General features: G+C 45.4%; 1 protein-coding gene across 1 annotated transcript; it reads left to right on the top strand.

Moving 5' to 3' along the window:
* Window positions 1-20104, top strand: pygmb (phosphorylase, glycogen, muscle b). The gene is made up of 20 exons (XM_004080065.5): window positions 1-386; window positions 3325-3426; window positions 8295-8373; window positions 8473-8576; window positions 8664-8795; window positions 10050-10161; window positions 10250-10332; window positions 11434-11577; window positions 11666-11758; window positions 11839-11985; window positions 14995-15158; window positions 15236-15350; window positions 15435-15536; window positions 15607-15754; window positions 15857-15915; window positions 15986-16127; window positions 18049-18256; window positions 18386-18520; window positions 18688-18754; window positions 19087-20104. The coding sequence occupies exons 1-20, from the start codon at window positions 144-146 to the stop codon at window positions 19234-19236; spliced, it is 2529 nt and encodes an 842-aa protein (XP_004080113.1). The 5' UTR covers window positions 1-143; the 3' UTR covers window positions 19237-20104.
* Window positions 20105-20566: the final 462 nt, after the last annotated feature.

Here is a 20566-nt window from a genome sequence, read left to right as displayed (position 1 = left end):
ACCGGAAGCAGTTTTCTTTCCTGCGCTGTCCGGTATAAGTGAGACCGGAGCGTCTGCGCGTCTGCACCCGCGGAGAAGCAGCTCAGCAGAGGCCGCCGGCAGCGCTCCTCCACGCTCACACCTCCACGCACACCGGGACCGTCATGGCCAAACCGCTGAGCGACCAGGAGCGCCGGAAGCAGATCTCCGTGCGGGGACTGGCCGGGGTGGAGAATGTCGCCGACCTGAAAACCAATTTCAACCGACACCTTCATTTCACCCTGGTGAAGGACCGGAACGTAGCGACCAAACGGGACTATTACTTCGCCCTGGCCAACACGGTCCGGGACCACCTGGTGGGCCGCTGGATCCGGACGCAGCAGCACTACTACGAGAAGGACCCGAAGGTGAGCGATGCGGCGCTGTGGCGCAGCGGCACGTACACAGCTGATCGGAGTGGGAGGGGATGCGCTGCAGGGTCACAGCTGATGCTCGAGCCGCGCGCGTGCACGCCGCTTTGCTTTTCATATCCATTTATAGTCACACGGCGGCTCCGCTGCGTGCACGCGGGCTGCTTCAGCTGTTGGCGTTCAGCGCGTGCAGCTGTGCAGCCGCTGCAGCCCCTGAGTGACCTTGACATGGTCCCCGCTGCAGAGCTGCATGCGGCCTGCGGCGCTGCGGCTGCTCCGTTATGAGATTACGTAAGAGTTGTCTTCAGATGCCCCGCCCACCGTCATCAAAGCAGACGTTCTGTCCGAATTCTGTCCCTACATGCTGCACCATGTGGTGCGTAGGAAAGGACCGCTCTATATAGTGTACTATATAGAGCGGTCCTTCACTACGCACTAAAAAGTGCACTATATACACTATAAAGTGAACTATGGACTCTATATAGTGCACTATATAGAGCAGTGTTTTTCAACCAGTGTCCTGCGGCACACTAGTGTGAGATGGTCAGGTGTGCCGTGGGAAATTGCCCTCATTAACTGATCTAAAAACATTTCCCATCTTCAGGATTTCAGCTGTCTGTTCATCCAAACAGGCCCTGATAAAACACTGAGGAGTTAGGAATATAAAAGATCATAAAATACTTTTTCTTTGCGTTTATTTTATTTTATTAAAGATATTTTGATAAGAATGACCGTACGGCGATTCAGCTGCACCTTCGTCTGTATTTTGGAAAAGTCCCGCCCCTTTAACTGTCTCCACCAATCATTCTTGGGGAGCTTAATCACATGTCATCAGTCTGACCAATCAGAAGTGGTTAAAGTCTACACTTCCTTGTTCTTAATTTTGCTCGTAAAGTCGCTCAGTTCCAGCAGAAATACCAGCTAAAGCTCGTCTTTAGCGGTGTAGCTTTGCACAGAATCCGGTATCAGACCGTGGAACAAGAGAACAAAACCATGAAGCTCCGAAAACCGATCTCCGGCCGTTTTATGCACTACATCTCCCATGATGCATTGGGTTGTGAGAGTGACAGTGCACAAGGAGATCTGTTGTTAAACGTCTTGAAACCAACGAACACACATTAAACTGTTTTTAAATCTTCTAACTTAACTTTTATTGCATCTTTTAGAAAAAAACAGCTGCAGTTTCCAGCTTTTTCTGTAACAACTATCTCAAAAATGCATGTGAGATTGTGGAGGGGCTGTAGATCAATACAGACTATGAGTTTCTCCTTTTTTTTTTTAATTTTTGGATGCTGGTGTGCCGCGGGATTTCTTTTAAGGTTAAAGTGTGCCGTGGCTCAGAAAAGGTTGAAAAACACTGATATAGAGTACTACATAGTACACTATATAGAGTACATAGTATACTATATAGTGCACTATGTAGTGAATTGGGAAGGAATTCAGGCCCAACCTGCAATTCCAAAATTTAGAGCCCTACAAATTTCCCAAAACTAGTGTGCATTGATGCTCACTAGATCAGCAAATATGGACCACAATGCATTGCGTCTGAACAATTTTTGCCCAAAAACTGTATTTACATACATGTACTCGTTGTGTTCCCACCTTAACCCCTAACTACTAAAAAAATCTATATAGTGCAGAACTATGTAGGGCCCTGAATTTCACAAGCAATTCGGACAACACGCTCACTACTTTTTATTTTTTATGGTGGATATGACATCATCGTTTTTACAAAGTTAAAATCTAATGGATATGAGGGTTTTAGGGCCGATCATTTATGAGTCCACTGTCTTCTGAAGATAAAACCCTTGATGGTTTATCAAAAAAATACATTTAAATATTTTTTTTTTTTTTGCAAAAATTCTTCAAACGCAAGGCATTGTGGTATATGCTGATCTAGTGAGCATCAATGCACACCGGTTTTTCGCAGAGACTTCTGGGAAATTTCCAGGGCACTGGAGTTTGGAATTGTAGATTCAGACAGCTCTACAAAACGGCAAACACACTATGTAGGGGTTAGGGTGGGAATTCAGACACAAATATGTTTTTTAATAAACCATCAAGGTTTTTATCTTCAGAAGACAGTGGACGCATAAATGATCATCTCAAAACGCTCACATCAACTTTGTGAAAGGGATGACGCCATATCTGCTGTTAAAAAAAAAAAAAAAGTAGTGAGCGTGGAGTCTGAATTGCTTTTAAAATTCAGGCTACTATATAGTTTTTTAGTATTTAGGGTGGGAATTCAGACACAGCCTCGCCGGCCGCTCCACATCAAGCTTGGAGTCTGCGGCTGCAGACCTGCAGGCCTCCTCCTGAGGTCATGAAGGGGTCACAGCTGCTGCACCTTCATCCTCCATACAGGTCCTGTTGCACAGAGGAAATATGATTAAACAAAGTTTTACCGGAACTTATTTTGCAACCCCCCCCTTCCTGTGTGCGTGACTCTTCAGCTTTTCATGTTTGGTCAGGAGCCGTCATGTTTGCAGAGAACTGTTTCTCTTTCCTCTTGCTAGACGGGACACAGAAACCTCTTTTCTGTTGTGCAACGTCTCTGTTATCTGCCTCCTTTCTGGCCGCCATGATTGTTCAGCAGCAGGAGGGGACAGGATGTAACTGGCAGAACGCCAGAGCAACGGCCGCACGGGCACGGCGCCAGCTGGAAGACGCCGCTGAAATTCTACAAGTCTTTGTGTTAATTTGAGAGAAAAAGTTTCACATTCTGGAGAGCTGAATGTCCTCCACAGACGGCCGTGCTCCTGCTGCCGCCGTGCCACTCCTTTGGACGCGTTCATGCCTTTTGTCTCCTTCTTTCTTCTGTGATTGACGTTTTGAACAGACTTTATCAACAACTAACAGTAAATGATGGTTAAAGGCCGCATCTGCAGCTTCCTGGTGAATCCAGCCTCTGTCTGCTCCTCTGTTCCTCCTGCAGCGGGTCTACTACCTCTCCCTGGAGTTCTACATGGGACGCACTCTGCAGAACACCATGGTGAACCTGGGCCTGGAGAGCGCCTGTGATGAGGCCATCTACCAGGTAAAGAGGCTTTGTTAGTCTGGTAAAACCCAGAAGGCGCCGTCCGACCTGTCCTCCTGTTGGCCGGGGCGTCAGCATCAAATCACCACAACTCAGCCCCACAGCCCCCCAGCCCCCGTAGAGTTTTGGGCCTGCTTGTACTCTGGCATCTCCCCCAACCCTCGCCGTGGGCCCACTGGACCGGAAGGTTGGGGGAGATGAGGACAAGCAGGCCCAAAACTCTGGGAGTCTGAGCACAAACACCCCAGCCAAGGCTGAGAAAACCCTCATGAACAAATGTAGAAGTGATAAATAGAAAGTTAAAATATATAAACAGCTAAAATATGAAGATATAAATTAAAATACGTTAATGCATAAAAAAGCCCAAAACACCTGGAATATAAATTAGGATGAGTTAAGACGTAAAAAAGGACAACTTGACTAAAAAGCATGAAACCAATAAATATGTGATAAAATATCATCTAAAATATAAAAGTAAAATTCTAGATCCCACACACGAGATCTAATTAAAAGCTGAATTAAATAGATGCGTCAGTGGATGAGGCCTGTAGTTTCCAAAACAACACATCTCCCAATTAGCCTTAAACTTTCAGCTTAGAGTGAATGTTGACTGAGGATTACCGGGGATTTAAACCGTAGACCTCTGCAGGTCTTCAGGAGACCTGGTGATGTCACTCACAAATCTACTTTAGAAGGTTGGACACTCTACACTCGTTTACTCCCAAACACCATGGGAAAATCTCAAATGATACAATTTGGTTAACCAAATTCTTGAACATATGACCTAACTTTACATTAAAGAATCTGCTAAAGTTTGATGTTTGGATTGGGTGAATGGTAGAATGTGCTTTCCTACCTTGCTTTAGAGTCCGTGTCACACAACCACTACGTACATTTTCCACGTATGAAATGTCGGTCTTCCGTTAGTCAAATCCTTTTCAGGTGTTTGTTGGTTCTGTTCATGATTTTTAAGGACAAATTCTTGGTACATCCTGAGTTGGTTTGGGAACCTCAGGTTTTTATCTCTGCTTTATGCAGATGATGTTGTTTTGTCAGTTTTTTCATTGAACCAGGACCTTCAGTGTCCTCTAAGGCATTTTCAGTCGAGTGTGAAGTGGCTGGAACTCCAATTTGGAGGCCATGGTTCTCGACTGGAAAGAGGGGCTTTGGCTGGTACTCACGTACTACTTTTCTCTGTTGATTAAGGCCCAAAGTAAATTTACATCAACAGTTTAATTTAGCCATGCACACACACACATTCACACATTGATGGTGGCAGAGCTGCAATGCAAGGTGCTATCAGACCACCAGGACCAACGACTGGTTCAGAGTTTTGCCCAAGGACACCGTGATACCTGGACAGGCAAGGTGGGACCAAACCTGCAACTTTCAAAGGTTGACCACTCTGTCTGCGGATCTTTGTTTCATCATTTAGGTGTAGAGTTTGTGCCTGGAGGACTTTAAATGTCTTGGAGTCTTGTTCACGAGTGAGTGAGGGAAGGATGGAACGTGAAGTTGACGGCATCTCCGGATTGGTGCAGCGGTTTGCTGACTTAAGGCCCGTTCACACCGGGACGAATTTCGCCGGCGATTTTCGCCAACGTTTAACGCCTCGTGACTAAACAAAGGGCACCAATGAGAGTGTGCACACCGACACGAAAAAACACTACGCGTCAAAGCGTCAAAAAAAAAAACGCCTCGGATTCGTTTTTTTTTGACGCCTTGCATCGAAAGCTATTCGACCAATGAGAACGGCGCTTTTGCACACGTGTCTGGAGCTTCTGAAGTTACAGTAAAACACCACTTGGGGGCGCTCAAACACAAAACTGCCTTGCTGAGCACACATACCAGCGAAGAAGTTAGACGCCAAGTAGCGTCTACACTGCCGCGAAGAAATAATGACGGACATTCTAAAATATCCCCTTACCAAGTACCAGTTGGAGCTACTGGTGCTTGAAATATTCATGTTTACTTTGTTTGATTCTGACAAGCGAGTAAATACTTGCTCTCTTCTTCTGAGTGAAAAGCGACTTTAAGAAGCGTAAAGTTGCGCAGCGCCACCTTGTGTACAGGAGTATTTCTGTTTACATTAAGCGCCATCTAATGTCAGGGAATGAAATTGCATGTTCACTCCACTCATCGTCAGCGAAAATCGCCTGGGTGTGAACACAAAAAACGTGGCGAAAAACGCTGGCGAATATTCGTCCCGGTGTGTACGGGCCTTAAGTCTGTTGTAGTGAAGAAGGAGCTAAAGCTCTCCAGTGTTTGTTTCAACACTCATCTGTGGTCTTGAGCTTTGGGTCATGACCTCCTCCTCTTCTACACTGAGATGGCTAAGCCATCTACTCCAGGTGACTCTGGACACCTCCCTGGAGAGGAGATGTGGGCATGTTCTACTACAAGGAGACCTGGGGAAGACCTAGGACAGGCTGGGGGGACGGTCTGTCTGGACCGGCCTGTGAACGCCTCAGGGTTCCACCAGCAGAACTGGATGAGATCTCTATTGAGGGGGAGGTCCCTGCTGAGGCTGCCCGCCCTGGACAAGTGGGGGGAAAAGGGATGGATGTGTGATGTCTGACATCATTTAGGGTCTTTGGGAATGTTGTCCACAGCAGAAGTGGATCTGTCTTCACCTCCTCAAGTTTCTGAAGATCATGAAGAAGGTCGTTGTCTCTGGGGAAAAGAATCATGACGATCCAAAAGAAAATCATCTGTTCCCATAAATACGACACGAAAGTAAATAAACACACAGCATAGTCAGAACTGTTCAGTTAAACTTTACAAAAAGTACTTGTGTTGGTCTTTGACACGAGCAGGAAGTTGCTCCCTCATGGGTCCAGCATCCCCCCCCTATCCGCCCACCAACAAACTCATCTCACAGCACTTCAAGAGTACTTGATCTCCAGATGGGCCATCACTAACGTGGAGGCGGGGGAGGGCGTTCTTTCTATCCCTGGGGTCCTTCAGCTGAGTCTGCAGCAGCAGCAGCCCAACCAGAGGCTGTTTGAAGTTCTTCATCCACAAACGACACGTTTTTTTCTAAGGGAAATACTTCTCCACATTCTGCAGTGCAGAGATGGAGAGTCTGAAGGAAATGGTTTTGTCATGAAGACGGAGAAGATCATTTCAGAAGGAGAGAGACAACGCAAAGATAACCAGCGTTGAGCCCTAAAACTAGAAAGGCCGTGTGACCTTTGACCCCTGAGTCCAAACTGGGGACTAGTTGTGCCGGTCGATCCGGTTCAGCCTGAACACCGAAGGCTCACCGAGTGTTCAGACTGATCACGTTTGGTTCTTAAAGTGATCAGAGTTCGTCTCCACCGATAATCCAGAACACACTTTTAGTCTGAATTCACCCAAACGGACTCTGGTCCAGGACCAGGAACCGCTCTCTGACCCGTCTTTGGAGGTGGTCTCGGTTTGTTTTTCACTCGCTCTGACTTTCCTCAGTCTGAATAGACTCCATGCTCAGAGACCCAACTGGACCACAACAGCCACCGTAGCCGGGCATTATGGGATGTAAACAGAGTAGAAATGAGTGCAGGCTCATTGAAACAACTTTAACGTGATCCACATCACTTCTCACTGTTATCAGCGTTCCTTCTCAGCCGTCGTCTCCTTGGTAACCGCCCTGCAGCGACTCCTGGTTGTTTTCTCCTGTTAAAAAGGTTCTTGTCTTAAAATGTTTCACCAGAAGTTTTTGCATGGAGCTTCAAAGTAGCCTGATTTTTTTTCTTATTGTATATCAATAATGAGTTTGTTGGTTACATTTTGTTTTCATATTTAAGTTTTTTTTTAGCTGATCCTCTATTAATAGAATAAACTTGTTTTTAACCACTCCTGACACAACACTAAATTCAGAGGCCTCATGTTTTATCAGTCCTCCAAAATGCATAAATGTCAGATTATTATGAGGATTTAATTTGTTGTCAGAACTGTTTATATTTAGATTCAGTTCTTATCTTCTGCTGCAACAGAACCTAGTTCCTGTTCAGAAACAATGGGCTTAAATGAAAGAACTGCCTTATTATAAGAAATGCAACTAATTTTACTGCTTTAGGAGGATCTTTTGGACACTGAATTTTATTTTGAAAGGAACTGGAAGAGGCCGGTGTCAGAGTAAAATAAATCATAACTGTTATACAGCCTATTTAAAATCTAACACGGTTGTAGTTTAAATATTGTGAATATTTAAGTACTACATGTTAAAAATAAAAGGCCTCAAAAAAGTGTATTTTTTAAAAACAGATTTTGCTGCTTTGGCTCAGTTTTGTCAGTAAGAAACTGGACCAAATGGTTCTTTAGAGGTTTCAGACTCCGGGTTTAGCTGCTGCATTACACTACAATACATACACACTCCTTATACATACACACTGTATATGCTGGCCGTGGAATATTTACAATCAATCCAGATCAGACTTTAACGTATTGTCCACACATGTCAAATATAGCGATAATTGATAATTCCAAAATAATTTGAATTCAATTCTTGGTAGAAATTCAGCTCCCTGAAAAGAGCCATGAATGCCATCACAGATCCGGACCAAATGAAGTGGACCAATGGACTTTTCCAGTCTGAATACACTCTAGAGTTGAAATTTTTCATATTGATGAAGTGTTAGATTTATTAATGGACATTTTAAAGTTAGTTATTAATGTAATTATGAGTTGAGATGCCTTCTGAGTTTTTCTAGAACAGTGAAGATGCTAAACGCTCTGCTGGGATGATCTGATTTGAGAGTCGATGGAATTCATCAGCAGAGCTCTTCATGGATGCTCGACCGAGCTCACGTTTGGATTTCCAAACAGTTTTTCTGGAACTTCAGGGTTCTTGTCCTTTCTTCCGCTCATCAAACCTTTTTTTTCAGTTGGGGCTGGACATGGAGGAGCTGCAGGACATTGAGGAAGATGCAGGGCTGGGGAACGGAGGACTGGGCCGCCTTGCTGGTGAGCTGCAGATCGGCTGAGACCTGAACGTCTAGATTGGGGTTCGAACCCACAACCCCCCCCCCCCCCCCCTCACGATGCCTCGTGTCTCCCCCTCAGCCTGTTTCCTGGACTCCATGGCCTCTCTGGGTCTGGCCGCCTACGGTTACGGCATTCGCTACGAGTTTGGCATTTTCAATCAGAAGGTGGTCAACGGCTGGCAGGTACCAAGTCCGGCTGCAAACCAGTCTCTTCCTGAGGCGACGGCAGAGTCGTGACTAAACTAAACGCCACCCCATGTCTCTGCTCAGGTGGAAGAGGCTGATGATTGGCTGCGCTACGGTAACCCGTGGGAGAAGGCGCGCCCCGAGTACATGCGGCCCGTCCACTTCTATGGCCGGGTCCAGCACACGGCCGAAGGAGTCAAATGGGTCGACACGCAGGTCAGTGCTGGTGAGACAGAAAAACTTCATCTGGAACCGAGGCAGAATAAAATAAATAAAAATAAAAAAATGTCTGTTTAGAGAAGCAAATGTTGGTATGAAGTCTACAACCACACATGATTTCACAAACCGAGTATGTCTTTATTCTAATCAGAAGAGAATCAGAAGAGAAAAATGCAGATTAAAAAAGATCGTGTCTGTGATGTAGAAAATAGGCCGGGCGGGGCCAAAGCCTCCAAGCTCCGCCCCTTTCTGATCATCCACCCGCAGACCAACAGATCCATGAAGGTCTTTGTTATCCTGGTCTGAGCTGGAATCTGGATCAGAACTGGACGGCTGGATGGATCTGATACTGCTGCTGTTTTTGTTGCACCGCTAACGTTAGCTCCGGGGTGACAGACAGACAGACGGACAGACAGGCAGGCAGACAGACAGGCAGATAGGCAGGCAGACAGACAGACAGATAGACAGGCAGACAGGCAGACAGATAGACAGGCAGGGAGGCAGACAGATAGACAGACAGGCAGACAGACAGATAGACAGACAGACAGGCATCATAAAAGTAGTTACCCTCTTATGAATATGAGTTAAAAGATAAAACGTCACTAAAATATGTATTTCTCTCTAAAAATCCGTATTGTGAGAGGCTGGAAGGTTATGGGAGAGCGTTTAAACAGAGAGCTCTCAGCAACAGGGAGGGGAAAGGGGGCGGGGCTGCTTTACACCAACAGTCCCGCCCTCAACTCAGAGGTGAACTTCTAATGAACTTCTGCTGCTCTGCAGAAAAACTAAGTCATAGAAAGCAACTCAGGTTTTTAGATCTGGATCATCATCAAAGTAAGTTTAGTTGTCAGTTGTTCATATTTTATGTCTGATTTAATGTTTTTGTGCAGTTATTGGTGTGACGGCGGTTGAGACAACTGTGTTGAGATATTGGAGTATTTAAATACCATTGAATTAAACGAGTTTTATGTGCGAAGAGCATCAGAGACTTTCACACATTTACTGAAGGTAAAGTCAGGACCGTGACGTAAACGGCGTCCGCATTGATGTCCTTCTTTGGCTCAAGATGGCGGTCAGTCTTCATGTTAGTGATTGATCTGATACAGAAATAAACGTTCTGGTGGACTCTCAGAGTTTATTCACATGAACTTTAGGCTTCAGGCCAGTTCATTGTGTGTCGGGCCTTTTGATGCCTCTGGTCCTGAATCCAATATCTGCTGATGGCTGTTTGTCTCTGCTGCTGGAGTTTAGGTGGTTCTGGCTCTTCCGTATGACACCCCTGTTCCTGGATACCGAAACAACATCGTGAACACCATGAGGCTGTGGTCTGCCAAGGCCCCCTGTGACTTCAACCTCAAAGACTGTGAGTTTTCTTGGCTTTAAAAAGCTCGTTTGTGAAGCAGAAATGCTCAAACGTTTGGATTGTTTCCATTCTTTCTGCTGATCCTCAGTTAACGTTGGAGGCTACATCCAAGCTGTGCTGGACAGGAACCTGGCGGAGAACATCTCCAGAGTTCTGTACCCCAACGACAACGTGAGTCCTTTTCCCCTCGTGGACACAAACCTGCTGGCAACGTCTGTCAGAAGTGAACCGCAGCCAAACTAACGCCTCTTCCCCCCAAAACCAGAACGGTCCCAACTGCTCGACATAGAAAAGAGTCTGGATGGTTTTTCATTCACTTGTTTTGGTTTGAAATCCTGAAATCCAGAGGGAAATGTTTTGTGTCTTTACAAAAAAACTTGTTGGACCAAAACCCAGATCATGTGAAAGGAAGAGCAGGTAGGAGAAAAATGATCCCAAACAAAGTACAAGTACATTGGTGTCAGATGTTTTAGGCTGTGGTCAGACTGGACACAATCAGTTCTCTTAAAGTGAACCAGAGTTTGTTTCCTCCGATAATCCGGAACAAATTTTCAATCTGAATACACCCAGGCGGTTCCTGGTCCTCCAGGAAATTTCAGATTTCAAATTTGTCCCTGGACCAGGACCAGGACCAGGAACCGCTCTCTGACCCGTCTTTGGAGGTGGTCTCGGTTCGTTTCCAACTGGACTGAGCTCTGGTTCGCTTTGACTTTCCTCAGTCTGAATAGACTACATACTCTAAGCGGAATAACTGAACCAAAACGGCCACCGTAGCCGGGCATTATGGGATGTAAACAGTGTAGTAGAGCAGCGATGAGTCACAGCGACTCATTAAAAATGATTTCAGGCTCAAACTAAGAACTGGGTCCAAGTTCCACCAAATTCTTGTCCAAGTCTTCAAGAGCCGTTCCTCCAAGCCAGAGCCGACCTGTCCGTCCCTTCAGGATCCACCACCCTGTAGTCCTGTAGCCCCGCTGGTTAGAAACCAGGCAGGGGTTGCTGGTTCCCTCTGTGGTTGGGCGGCGCTAACCTGAGCTCTCTTTTGTTAACGCTCTGGTCCAAGGACATCATTTCTGTCCATCTGCAGCCAGTCTGTCTTTGTTTTTGATACAACAACCTTCATAAAACGATGATGAGGACATCACATCTGGAGCATCTGTTTGCCTCTTATGGGTTTCCGGACGTCATGGCGTCCTCAGGCCACGCCCCACCAGCAAAAGAGGCTGACTGCCAGTGGGACGTCTCTGTAATGTAAACATTATTCCCCCACAGTTCTTTGAGGGGAAGGAGCTGCGGCTGAAGCAGGAGTACTTTGTCGTGGCAGCAACTCTTCAAGACATCATTCGCCGGTTCAAAGCCTCCAAGTTCGGCTCCACAGAGTTTGTGAGGATCGATCTCTCTACTCTGCCAGACAAGGTGACAGCTTTCATTGGCTTTGGTGGGAATCTACAGCTCTTCTTAAACCAAAAACTGAATTCTTGCTCTGCTTTTTTGCGCTCCACAGGTGGCCATCCAGCTAAACGACACCCACCCTGCTCTGGCCATTCCTGAGCTGATGAGGATCCTGGTGGACGTGGAGAAGCTCTCATGGGAGAAGGTGAACGTCTGCATCTGTCGGCATCTTGAGTTGTTATGTCAGGAGGATGGAAACCAAGTGTCTTCCTGCCGTGCGTCCAGGCTTGGGACATCGTGATCCGTACGTGTGCCTACACCAACCACACCGTCCTGCCGGAGGCGCTGGAGCGCTGGCCCGTCGACCTGTTTCAGAACCTGCTGCCCAGACACCTGGAGATCATCTATGAGATCAACAGGAGGCACATGGAGGTGAGGAGAGCTGCTGCTCTGGGAGGTTTGAGCATTTGGGGGGTTACTTTGTCTTCTGTTTATCCAGATGAACAAACCTAAAGACACGATGACGATCTGGTTGTTTTTAGGCCTTGAAACTCCAGCTGCAGCAGCTGAAACCAGCATGACAGGCTTTAGTTTTACTCCAAGACTTTTTATTAGTATTTCACATTTAAACAAAGGTTGACAAAGTGTACAAAACTCCACAAACCCTCCCATTACTGGACCACTCTTTCAAACGCGAAATAGTTTTCAAAAGAAAATAAACCTCTCACTTGCACATTTCAGTCAATCTTTAAATATTCTATCAGCAGTGACGTCTAAATTCTTCATATAATTTAAAAAGGGACTCCAAGTGGGACAAAAATCTTGTGTGCATCCTCTGGCAGAAAAACACATTTTCTTCAAAACCAAATAGTGTCAGAGATCATTTCTACATATCTTTAACCCTTATGCTGTCCTATAACCCCCCCCCCCCCTTCCATTGAGGTGTTCTCCCTACCATGACAAAGGTGGATAAAGGTGGAAAGATTTCATGTAATCCATGGACACCAGTGAAGATCACAAATCATTGAAGAAAAAAGGTTCAGAGCACTGTCTAGTGGGTCTAGATGACCCAACTCCCAATGTTAAACTGTCTAGGATAGCACAAGGGTTACGGTTGGAGGAAATTGATTCTTCCATTTTGAGAAGAACAAGTCTCCAAGGTCCTATAGAGCAGTGTTTTTCAACCAGTGTGCCGCGGCACACTAGTGTGCCGTGAGAGATGGTCAAGTGTGCCGTGAGAAATTGCCCTCATTAACTGATCTAAAAGCAATTACCATCTCCAGGAAATCAGCTCTTTGTTCATCCAAACAGACCCTGATAAAACACTGAGAAGTTAAGAATATGAACGATCATAAAATACTTTTTTCGTTGTGTTTATTTGATTCTATTAAAGACATTTTGATAAGAATGACGGTAACGCGAAATAGGTGCAGCTATAACTGTGTAAGGAAAAGTCCCGCAGCTTTTACTGTCTCCACGACTCCACCAATCATTCTTGAAGGCTTAATCACATGTCATCAGTCTGACCAATCAGAAGTGGTTAAAGTCTCCACTTCCTTGTTCCAATTTAGCTCATAGCTCACTCAGTTCCAACAAAAACACCAGCTAAAGCTCGTCTTTAGCGGTGTAGCTTTCCACAGAATCCGGTATCAGACCGTGGAACAAGTGAACAAAACAATGAAGCTCAGAGACGCGAGTCTTTCTGCCGTTTTCTCGCAGTTTTCACACTACATCTCCCATGATGCATTGGCTTAAAGGGACAGCGCCTCAGGGGGGGGGGGGGGCTGTAGATCAAAACAGACTGAGTTTCTGCATTTTTTTTTTTTTTTTTTGGGATGCTGGTGTGCCGCGGGATTTTTGTCAAGGTTAAAGTGTGCCGTGGCTCAAAAAAGGTTGAAAAACACTGCTATAGATCATATTTTGTGCTCTGTGGTTGAGATCTTGTGGGATTATAACGTTATTTTAACATTCAAAACATGAACTTTGCCTGCAATGACACTGTCACATCTGTAGGATGGTCAAAGTTACTTTATTGAAATGTATATTGCCCGTGTTTAAGCAATACAACCCCCCAAATTGATTGTTCACAGATGAGCTTGAAGAATCTTCATTTCTTCTAACGTTTAGGATCTTTGAGCTCTCGATTCCTTTCAGCTGGTATCTAACGCCGTGCTTTTAACCTCCTTCCCGCCTTTAAGAAGACGCCGTCTCACCTGCTGTTTTTATTCCCCCACAGAATGAAAAACCTTTTCTGTCCTTCAGGAGTTCCTTCAGTCCCAAAAAGATTCCCAAAAATGACCAAAACTAACATTTCCTTGTTGCTTCTTACCGTCTAAAACAGCCATTAAGACATTTATTTAGAACATGTATAACATGTTATTGAATTCAATCAGTTAGATACATTTTTTTAATGTAACAACTTTTACTTATAACAGCAGCACATACAAGTTCCTTTCAAAATAAAATACACCGTGTGTTAAATCGGATCCTCCTGCTGCAGCAGATTCACTTCATTAAAGATGTAAAAAAGTCAAATCTGGATTTTTCCATCATAATGTCGTTTTCTCCTTTTACCGTCAAAGGGTTTATATCCTGCTGTTCTTAAGTCTTTCAGAGTAAACTATATCCATATGTATGATCATATGTTACATTTGGAATGCTAAAAGTTTTTTTTTATGAAATATGAATTATTTTTGGAGCTCATTTTCCTACCTGAAAGTAAGAAGACTCGACCTCTGAGGCTCCGCCCACACGGAGATGGATGTGTACGTTGTTCATAGAAAAGGAAACCGTTTAGCCGATTACTGCTAGCTCCACTGAGAAAGTGGGCGTGTCTGTTAGTCTGGGGGCGGAGCTGGTAGAAGAGACTCTTCCTGGAAGGGGCGGTTCCTCATTTTGTGATGTCATAATGTGAGGACCGGCTCGTTTTCGTGGATTGGGAGGGGTTGATGCTCAGAGAGCAGGTTTTCAGAGGAATACTCAGAAATGCGTGAACGGATAAAAATACCGCTCTGGTTGTTTTTTTGGTGAGGATTGAAGATTATAAAACACTTAAAAGCTCAAAAATCAAAAACAAAAGGTTTTAAAAAATTACAAAACAGAAGATGTGATGGAAAACCAACTCTGTGGATTCAAACTCTCAGGACCTGAGGCAGGAAGACGGTTAGTTGACCTTAGACCTGATGTGTTCATGGGACAGTAGTCACTGACGTCTACCCAAAAGGGCAGCTGGGACTTTAGTCATTGCTGTAAATCTGGGGGTTGTGGGTAATTCATGGCAGGGGTCCATCCCGCCCTGGTTTAGGGTAAAGTTTGGTTTATTCACTCTTTCTCATTGACCTTTGACACTTGGAAAGACACTAAAAAGGGGTTTATGCTGTTGTGCGTTTGTGGTTTTCGGGGTCGGACTCGGAAGCGGCTCAACACCTTTTCTGTCTGCAGCGCATCACTCAGCTCTACCCCGGAGACGTTGACCGCATGCGCAGAATGTCCCTGATCGAGGAAGGGGACGTCAAGAAAATCAACATGGCCCACCTGTGCATCGTGGGGTCTCACGCCGTCAACGGGGTGGCCCGCATCCACTCTGACATCATCAAAAGCACCGTGTAAGAAGACCGCGGCTCACTGGAGCTGGAAAAAACCTTCAGGTCGGGTTTGTGACGGGATGTTCCACCTCTCCCAGATTCAAGGATTTCTATGAAATGGATCCGCACAAGTTCCAGAACAAGACCAACGGGATCACCCCCCGGCGCTGGCTGGTCATGTGTAACCCGGGGCTCGCCGACGTCATCGCTGAGGTTTGGTACTGAACATGCTTTGGTTCATTTTTTAAATATAGACGATTCTGTGACATGAAGAACTGGATCTGGTTACTTTCTCAGAGGATCGGAGAGGATTACATCCGGGACCTGGACCAACTGAAGAAGCTGCTGGACTTTGTAGACGACGAGGCGCTCATCCGAGATGTCGCTAAAGTCAAACAGGTAAGGACTTCAAAAGGTAAAAGTGTCTTTAAATCTCCCCTCTTCACCTTTCTATGCCTTAAAATGGAAGGAGAACAAGCTGAAGTTTGCCGCCCACCTGGAGGAACACTACAAGGTGAAGATCAACAGTGACTCCATGTTTGACATCCATGTGAAGAGGATCCACGAATACAAACGGCAGCTGCTCAACTGCCTGCACATCATCACTCTGTACAACCGTACGACTCACCCCTCGCCTCCGCAAAGCTTCACGCAATCACATCTAAATCCCATTTGAACGATGAATCAATAAAAGGTTAAAGCGGTTTTGTCCAATTCAGGCATCAAGAAGGAGCCCAACAAGAAATGGACCCCAAGGACCATCATGATTGGAGGGAAAGTAGGAAACCCTTTGTTTAAGGTCCACACACGAGCGTGTTTGGATTGTGATGAGAGTTCTCTGTTTCCAGGCAGCTCCAGGCTACCACACGGCCAAGATGATCATCAAACTCATCACATCCATCGGTGACGTGGTCAACAACGATCCGGTCGTGGGAGACCGGCTGAAGGTCATTTTCCTGGAGAACTACCGAGTGACTCTGGCTGAAAAGGGTAACGAGTTACTCATGAATACAATCAGGTCGTCAGTGTATTTAAGGTGGAATTGTTTTCTTGACGCACTCGTTACACGAGTGAAAACAACGTCTTTGCACTAAACGCTTCATATGCTGCAGCAATGCAGACTCTGCCGGATTAAGACCCCCGGGGGCCCCTGGGAACATTTTAAACATGTTCACATTTTTTATTCTTTCTCTTAAAAATAATCAAAAGAAAATCAATAAAAATATTGCAGACTTGGAAATAAGAAAGTAAGAAAAAGTCAGGAAAGCAACACAACAGCATGAGCTCAGACAAATGTCCCCTTAAGGTGGAATGGCTGATTTAGGACTAGAGCAAGAAATTCACATTCCAGCATGGGGGCCAACATGGGGCCAAATGTACTCAAGTAAACCTTAAGCTGCAGCAAATCTTCTAAATACTTTCTTCTCTAACTTAAGGAACGTATTGGAGATCAAATGAAACATTTCAACCAGCCGTCCTCTGCAGGAGTTCATGAAAAAGAAATCTTGCAACTTCAGTTTTTCTGAACTCAAATAGAATTAACATACAAGTTGATTAAAATGGTTCACAAAGACCAGCAAGCAGGCATTGATAATATAGAGGAGAAATGAATCTGCTATATAACTATAATGCTGCTCCAGTCTGTCACGTTCTAAACATCCAGAAAACGTCGTTTCCTCCGGCTTAGAAAGACGCTAAAACAAAACCGCTAAAAATGAGAAAAGAACATTTAGTGCAGCCAATAGTCGATCTTTAGGTTTATGCCAAGATGTCTTTACTCATCTCCTCTATTCTGTCGCTGATGGTGTCATTTGAAAGAGGAATTTGGGATAATTTACCTTCGGCCGCTGTTCCGAGTATCAGGCTCGGCATTTTTAACGCAGCTGGTTTTACCAGTGTTTCACCGATGGTGTGTGGCTTGCCCTGCTTTGCGATCAGGTACGCGACTTCTTATGATGCTGTGAGGATCGGTTTGTTAATGGGAATCATGTCCTTATCATCAAATCTGGCTCTCTTCACCCTGAATTCAGCAAGCGTTGTGTTCTTATATTCTCCATCTCCATGCAGCTTCTCAAAGTGTTCCTTTAGTTTTGCCGGTGCGAGGCTGGAGTTGCTCAACTTGGCATTGCAAATCATGCAGATAGGACGCTGACTCCCATCCCGTTCTGTGATACATGAGAATCCATATTGTAGATATTCATCTGACCACTTTCTTTTTTTGCTCGACATAGTTTGTATGGATTAAAATATGAAGAAAGTAATTACACTATGTACTTCGACAACATGCACACGTTGGATCACTCCTGAGTGCGCTTAATTCCTCGCAACACTGATTGGCCAAGCAATGTCACGTGATCATTTGCAGCCAGTGATGGCCAAGCAGGGCATACCATTGTGTACAGACACGATGAGTCGGTGTGTCTTAACTTCCGCGGCAGAGGCTCCACCGAACCCCTAGGGTTCGATCGAACCCAGGTTAGGAACCACTGTATTAGCCTATTCCTAACCCTACTTACTCCAAAGATTATGAGCGAACAGGCCCTTAATAATAATCATAACAATAATAAAATCACATTTAGAAGATCTTCTCACTCTATTCTGAAGGGTTTGTTTGTTCACAACAGAACTCGCTCTTTCTTCTTCTACGGTCATTTCCGATAATTTAGAGAGTTCTGCTCATGTCCATAGTGGCGTACGGAAATGTGGTTATAATCAGATAACGTTTTTCTGGGCCCATGCACACGGTTCCGTTCTAATCCGATCTTTGATATTTTGCACATAGAACCACAGCCAAGATGGATTTTCTGTAGACTTTTTTAGCTCTGAGACATTTTAGCCACAATAATCGACTGTATTCTACCGGTCTAATGAAGCCCGCATGGCTTTCCACCCGTCTGTCTGTCTGGTCTAGTCATCCCTGCGGCCGACCTGTCGGAGCAGATCTCCACTGCAGGGACCGAGGCCTCCGGCACCGGAAACATGAAATTCATGCTGAACGGCGCTCTGACCATTGGCACCATGGATGGAGCCAATGTGGAGATGGCAGAGGAGGCTGGAGAGGAAAACCTCTTCATCTTCGGCATGAGGGTGGATGACGTGGAGGCTCTGGACAAGAAAGGGTGCGTCTCCACTCTAAGTCAGCTAAACGCAGCTCTGGTGGTTTTACTATTGTTGAGTTTAACCGTGCTGGAGCCAAAATCAGGTAAAAGGTTCCAAGCAGTTGTTTATGGTCTTATCATGGTTTTCAGTTATGACGCCATGTCGTACTACAACCGGATCCCAGAGCTGAAGCAGGCGGTGGACCAGATCTCAGGAGGCTTCTTCAGTCCAGACCATCCGGGCCTTTTTAAAGACCTGGTCAACATGCTGATGCACCATGACAGGTAGGAGGAGCTCAGCCAGCCCACGCTCATCCATCCACTCCAGACCTGTTTACCCAGAATCCTTTGCTTTATGTGACGGGAGGAATGAATGGTTTGATCTCAGACATGAATCTGGGCTGTGACTGCAGAGAGGAAGAAGGGATTCACTCACTTCCTGTCTGTTTCAGGTTTAAGGTGTTTGCAGACTATGAAGATTACATCCAGTGTCAGGATAAGGTCAGCGCTCTCTACAAGGTCAGTTCAAGGACAAGAGCAGCTGCAGGTCTCTGCAGCCTGAAGTTTAAGGTTCTACTTTGTCTGCAGAGACGTTCTGTGTTCTCTGCTCTGACGCATCAACGTTTTCTGAACAGTTTTTTACTGACTAGTAATGTTTTAATGCTGAGGACTGAGAAGCATCTTTAGTATAGATACAAACAAGATGCTGTTGGTGAACCACAGGAGGGGATGTGTGTTGTTAAGCCTTTTTCCTCAGCCGTGTGAAAAACCACATGAAACATATAAATGCGCCTGAATGAGCTGGAACCGCATAGCGTGTCCGTCATCAATCAGACGTTTTCTGTGTTCAGGACACCAAAGCCTGGACCAAGAAGGTCATCCACAACATCGCCGGCTGTGGCAAATTTTCCAGCGACCGCACCATCTCCCAGTACGCCCGGGAGATTTGGGGCATGGAGCCAAATTTGGAGAAGATTGCTGCCCCGGACGACCCTCGCTAAACCGCCGGACGTGGCCGCGTGGGACGCCGCGCCCTGTAGCTCCTCCCTGCACTGTGGAGTCCCTCCTGCTTCCTTAGCCTCCATCCTGCCTTCCTCTTCGTCATGCTTTACCACATCTTTGGTGACAAAGATTTACGTAGAAGTTTTACAGATGTTTTCCGTGCTCCAGTTATCAAACTCACTGCTGAACGAAACCTTTACATGTCCACATCCACGCGTCCAACCTAAACATTTAAAGCGTTAGCTGCTGTAGAGGTCTAGATTGGTCTAAGTCATGACTTTGTTTGATTCCAGTGATGCTTCATGGATCTGTTCTACTTTGAGGTTTCAGACACTCGTCTCTGGCATTCCTCCTTAACAAAAGGCAGCAGAAATCCAAACCAGCGTGTTTTAACCGTTCCACATCTGTCGGGGTGAAAGGCAGACATTCCTCCACGTTTGCAGCTCCTTCATCCCCAACGTCATGTTTCATAGATTCTCCACTGTTGTACCTGTTTGAAGGTGTTAAAGGAATGTATTTGTGTCCATTAAGATTATTGTTGGTTCTAGTGGAGTGCCTGAATGCTAATGTACGCTCAGTTGTGATGTCTGTAGCATGTTTGTGTGTCTTCTTCATTCATGTTTCTTGTCTAATTCTCTAAAGTGACCTAGAAAGAACGTTTTCTCTGCCTACAAAGAAAAATGATCTAACTTTGGAAATTAGTCAGGCCTGATACTGATACTGCACTGTGACGTGTTGATGCTCTGTAGCGCCATCTGGTGGTTCTGCTGCTGCTCCCACCTCTGACTGTAGAAGGCCAGCAGCAGCACAACCTGCTGCCTCAGTGTCAGGGCTTTTATTTTGAAAAATAAAGCTGCAATGATCCAACTCTCCGTCTCTGAAACAGACTAAATCTGAACTGCTGTCATGGATGACACAGACAAACTCCATCGTGTCAGTCTCCTAGTCCTATGAGCACACACACACACACACACGCACACACACACGCGCACACACACACACACACACACACAGAGAGGGAGAGAATCTGCAGACTGCTCTGACCTAAATGTCCTAAATGTCTCCATATGTCTCTCCTTCTGGACAGGAAGCTTTGTGACCTAGCTGTAAAAGTCCTCACCTTTTGGGTTTTATTCTAAACTTTGACGCGTGAAGGTCACCTCCTTCAGATGCTGAAGTCTCAAGATAAAAATCATAGAAAACATTATTAAAAAATTCAGGGATAAAGAGGCAGAAATAAAAGTTTACAAAACACTACAAATGACCATGAAAGTCATTAAAATGACATGAATAAATGCATAAAAACACAGAGTATAATACATTGAAGCA

The sequence above is a fragment of the Oryzias latipes genome, chromosome 18, assembly GCF_053564925.1.
Source record: "Oryzias latipes strain Hd-rR chromosome 18, Olatipes_Hd-rR_3.1".
NCBI lineage: Eukaryota > Metazoa > Chordata > Actinopteri > Beloniformes > Adrianichthyidae > Oryzias > Oryzias latipes.
The sequence above is the reverse complement of the archived record's forward strand: the minus strand, read 5'-3'. Positions and strand labels throughout refer to the sequence as shown.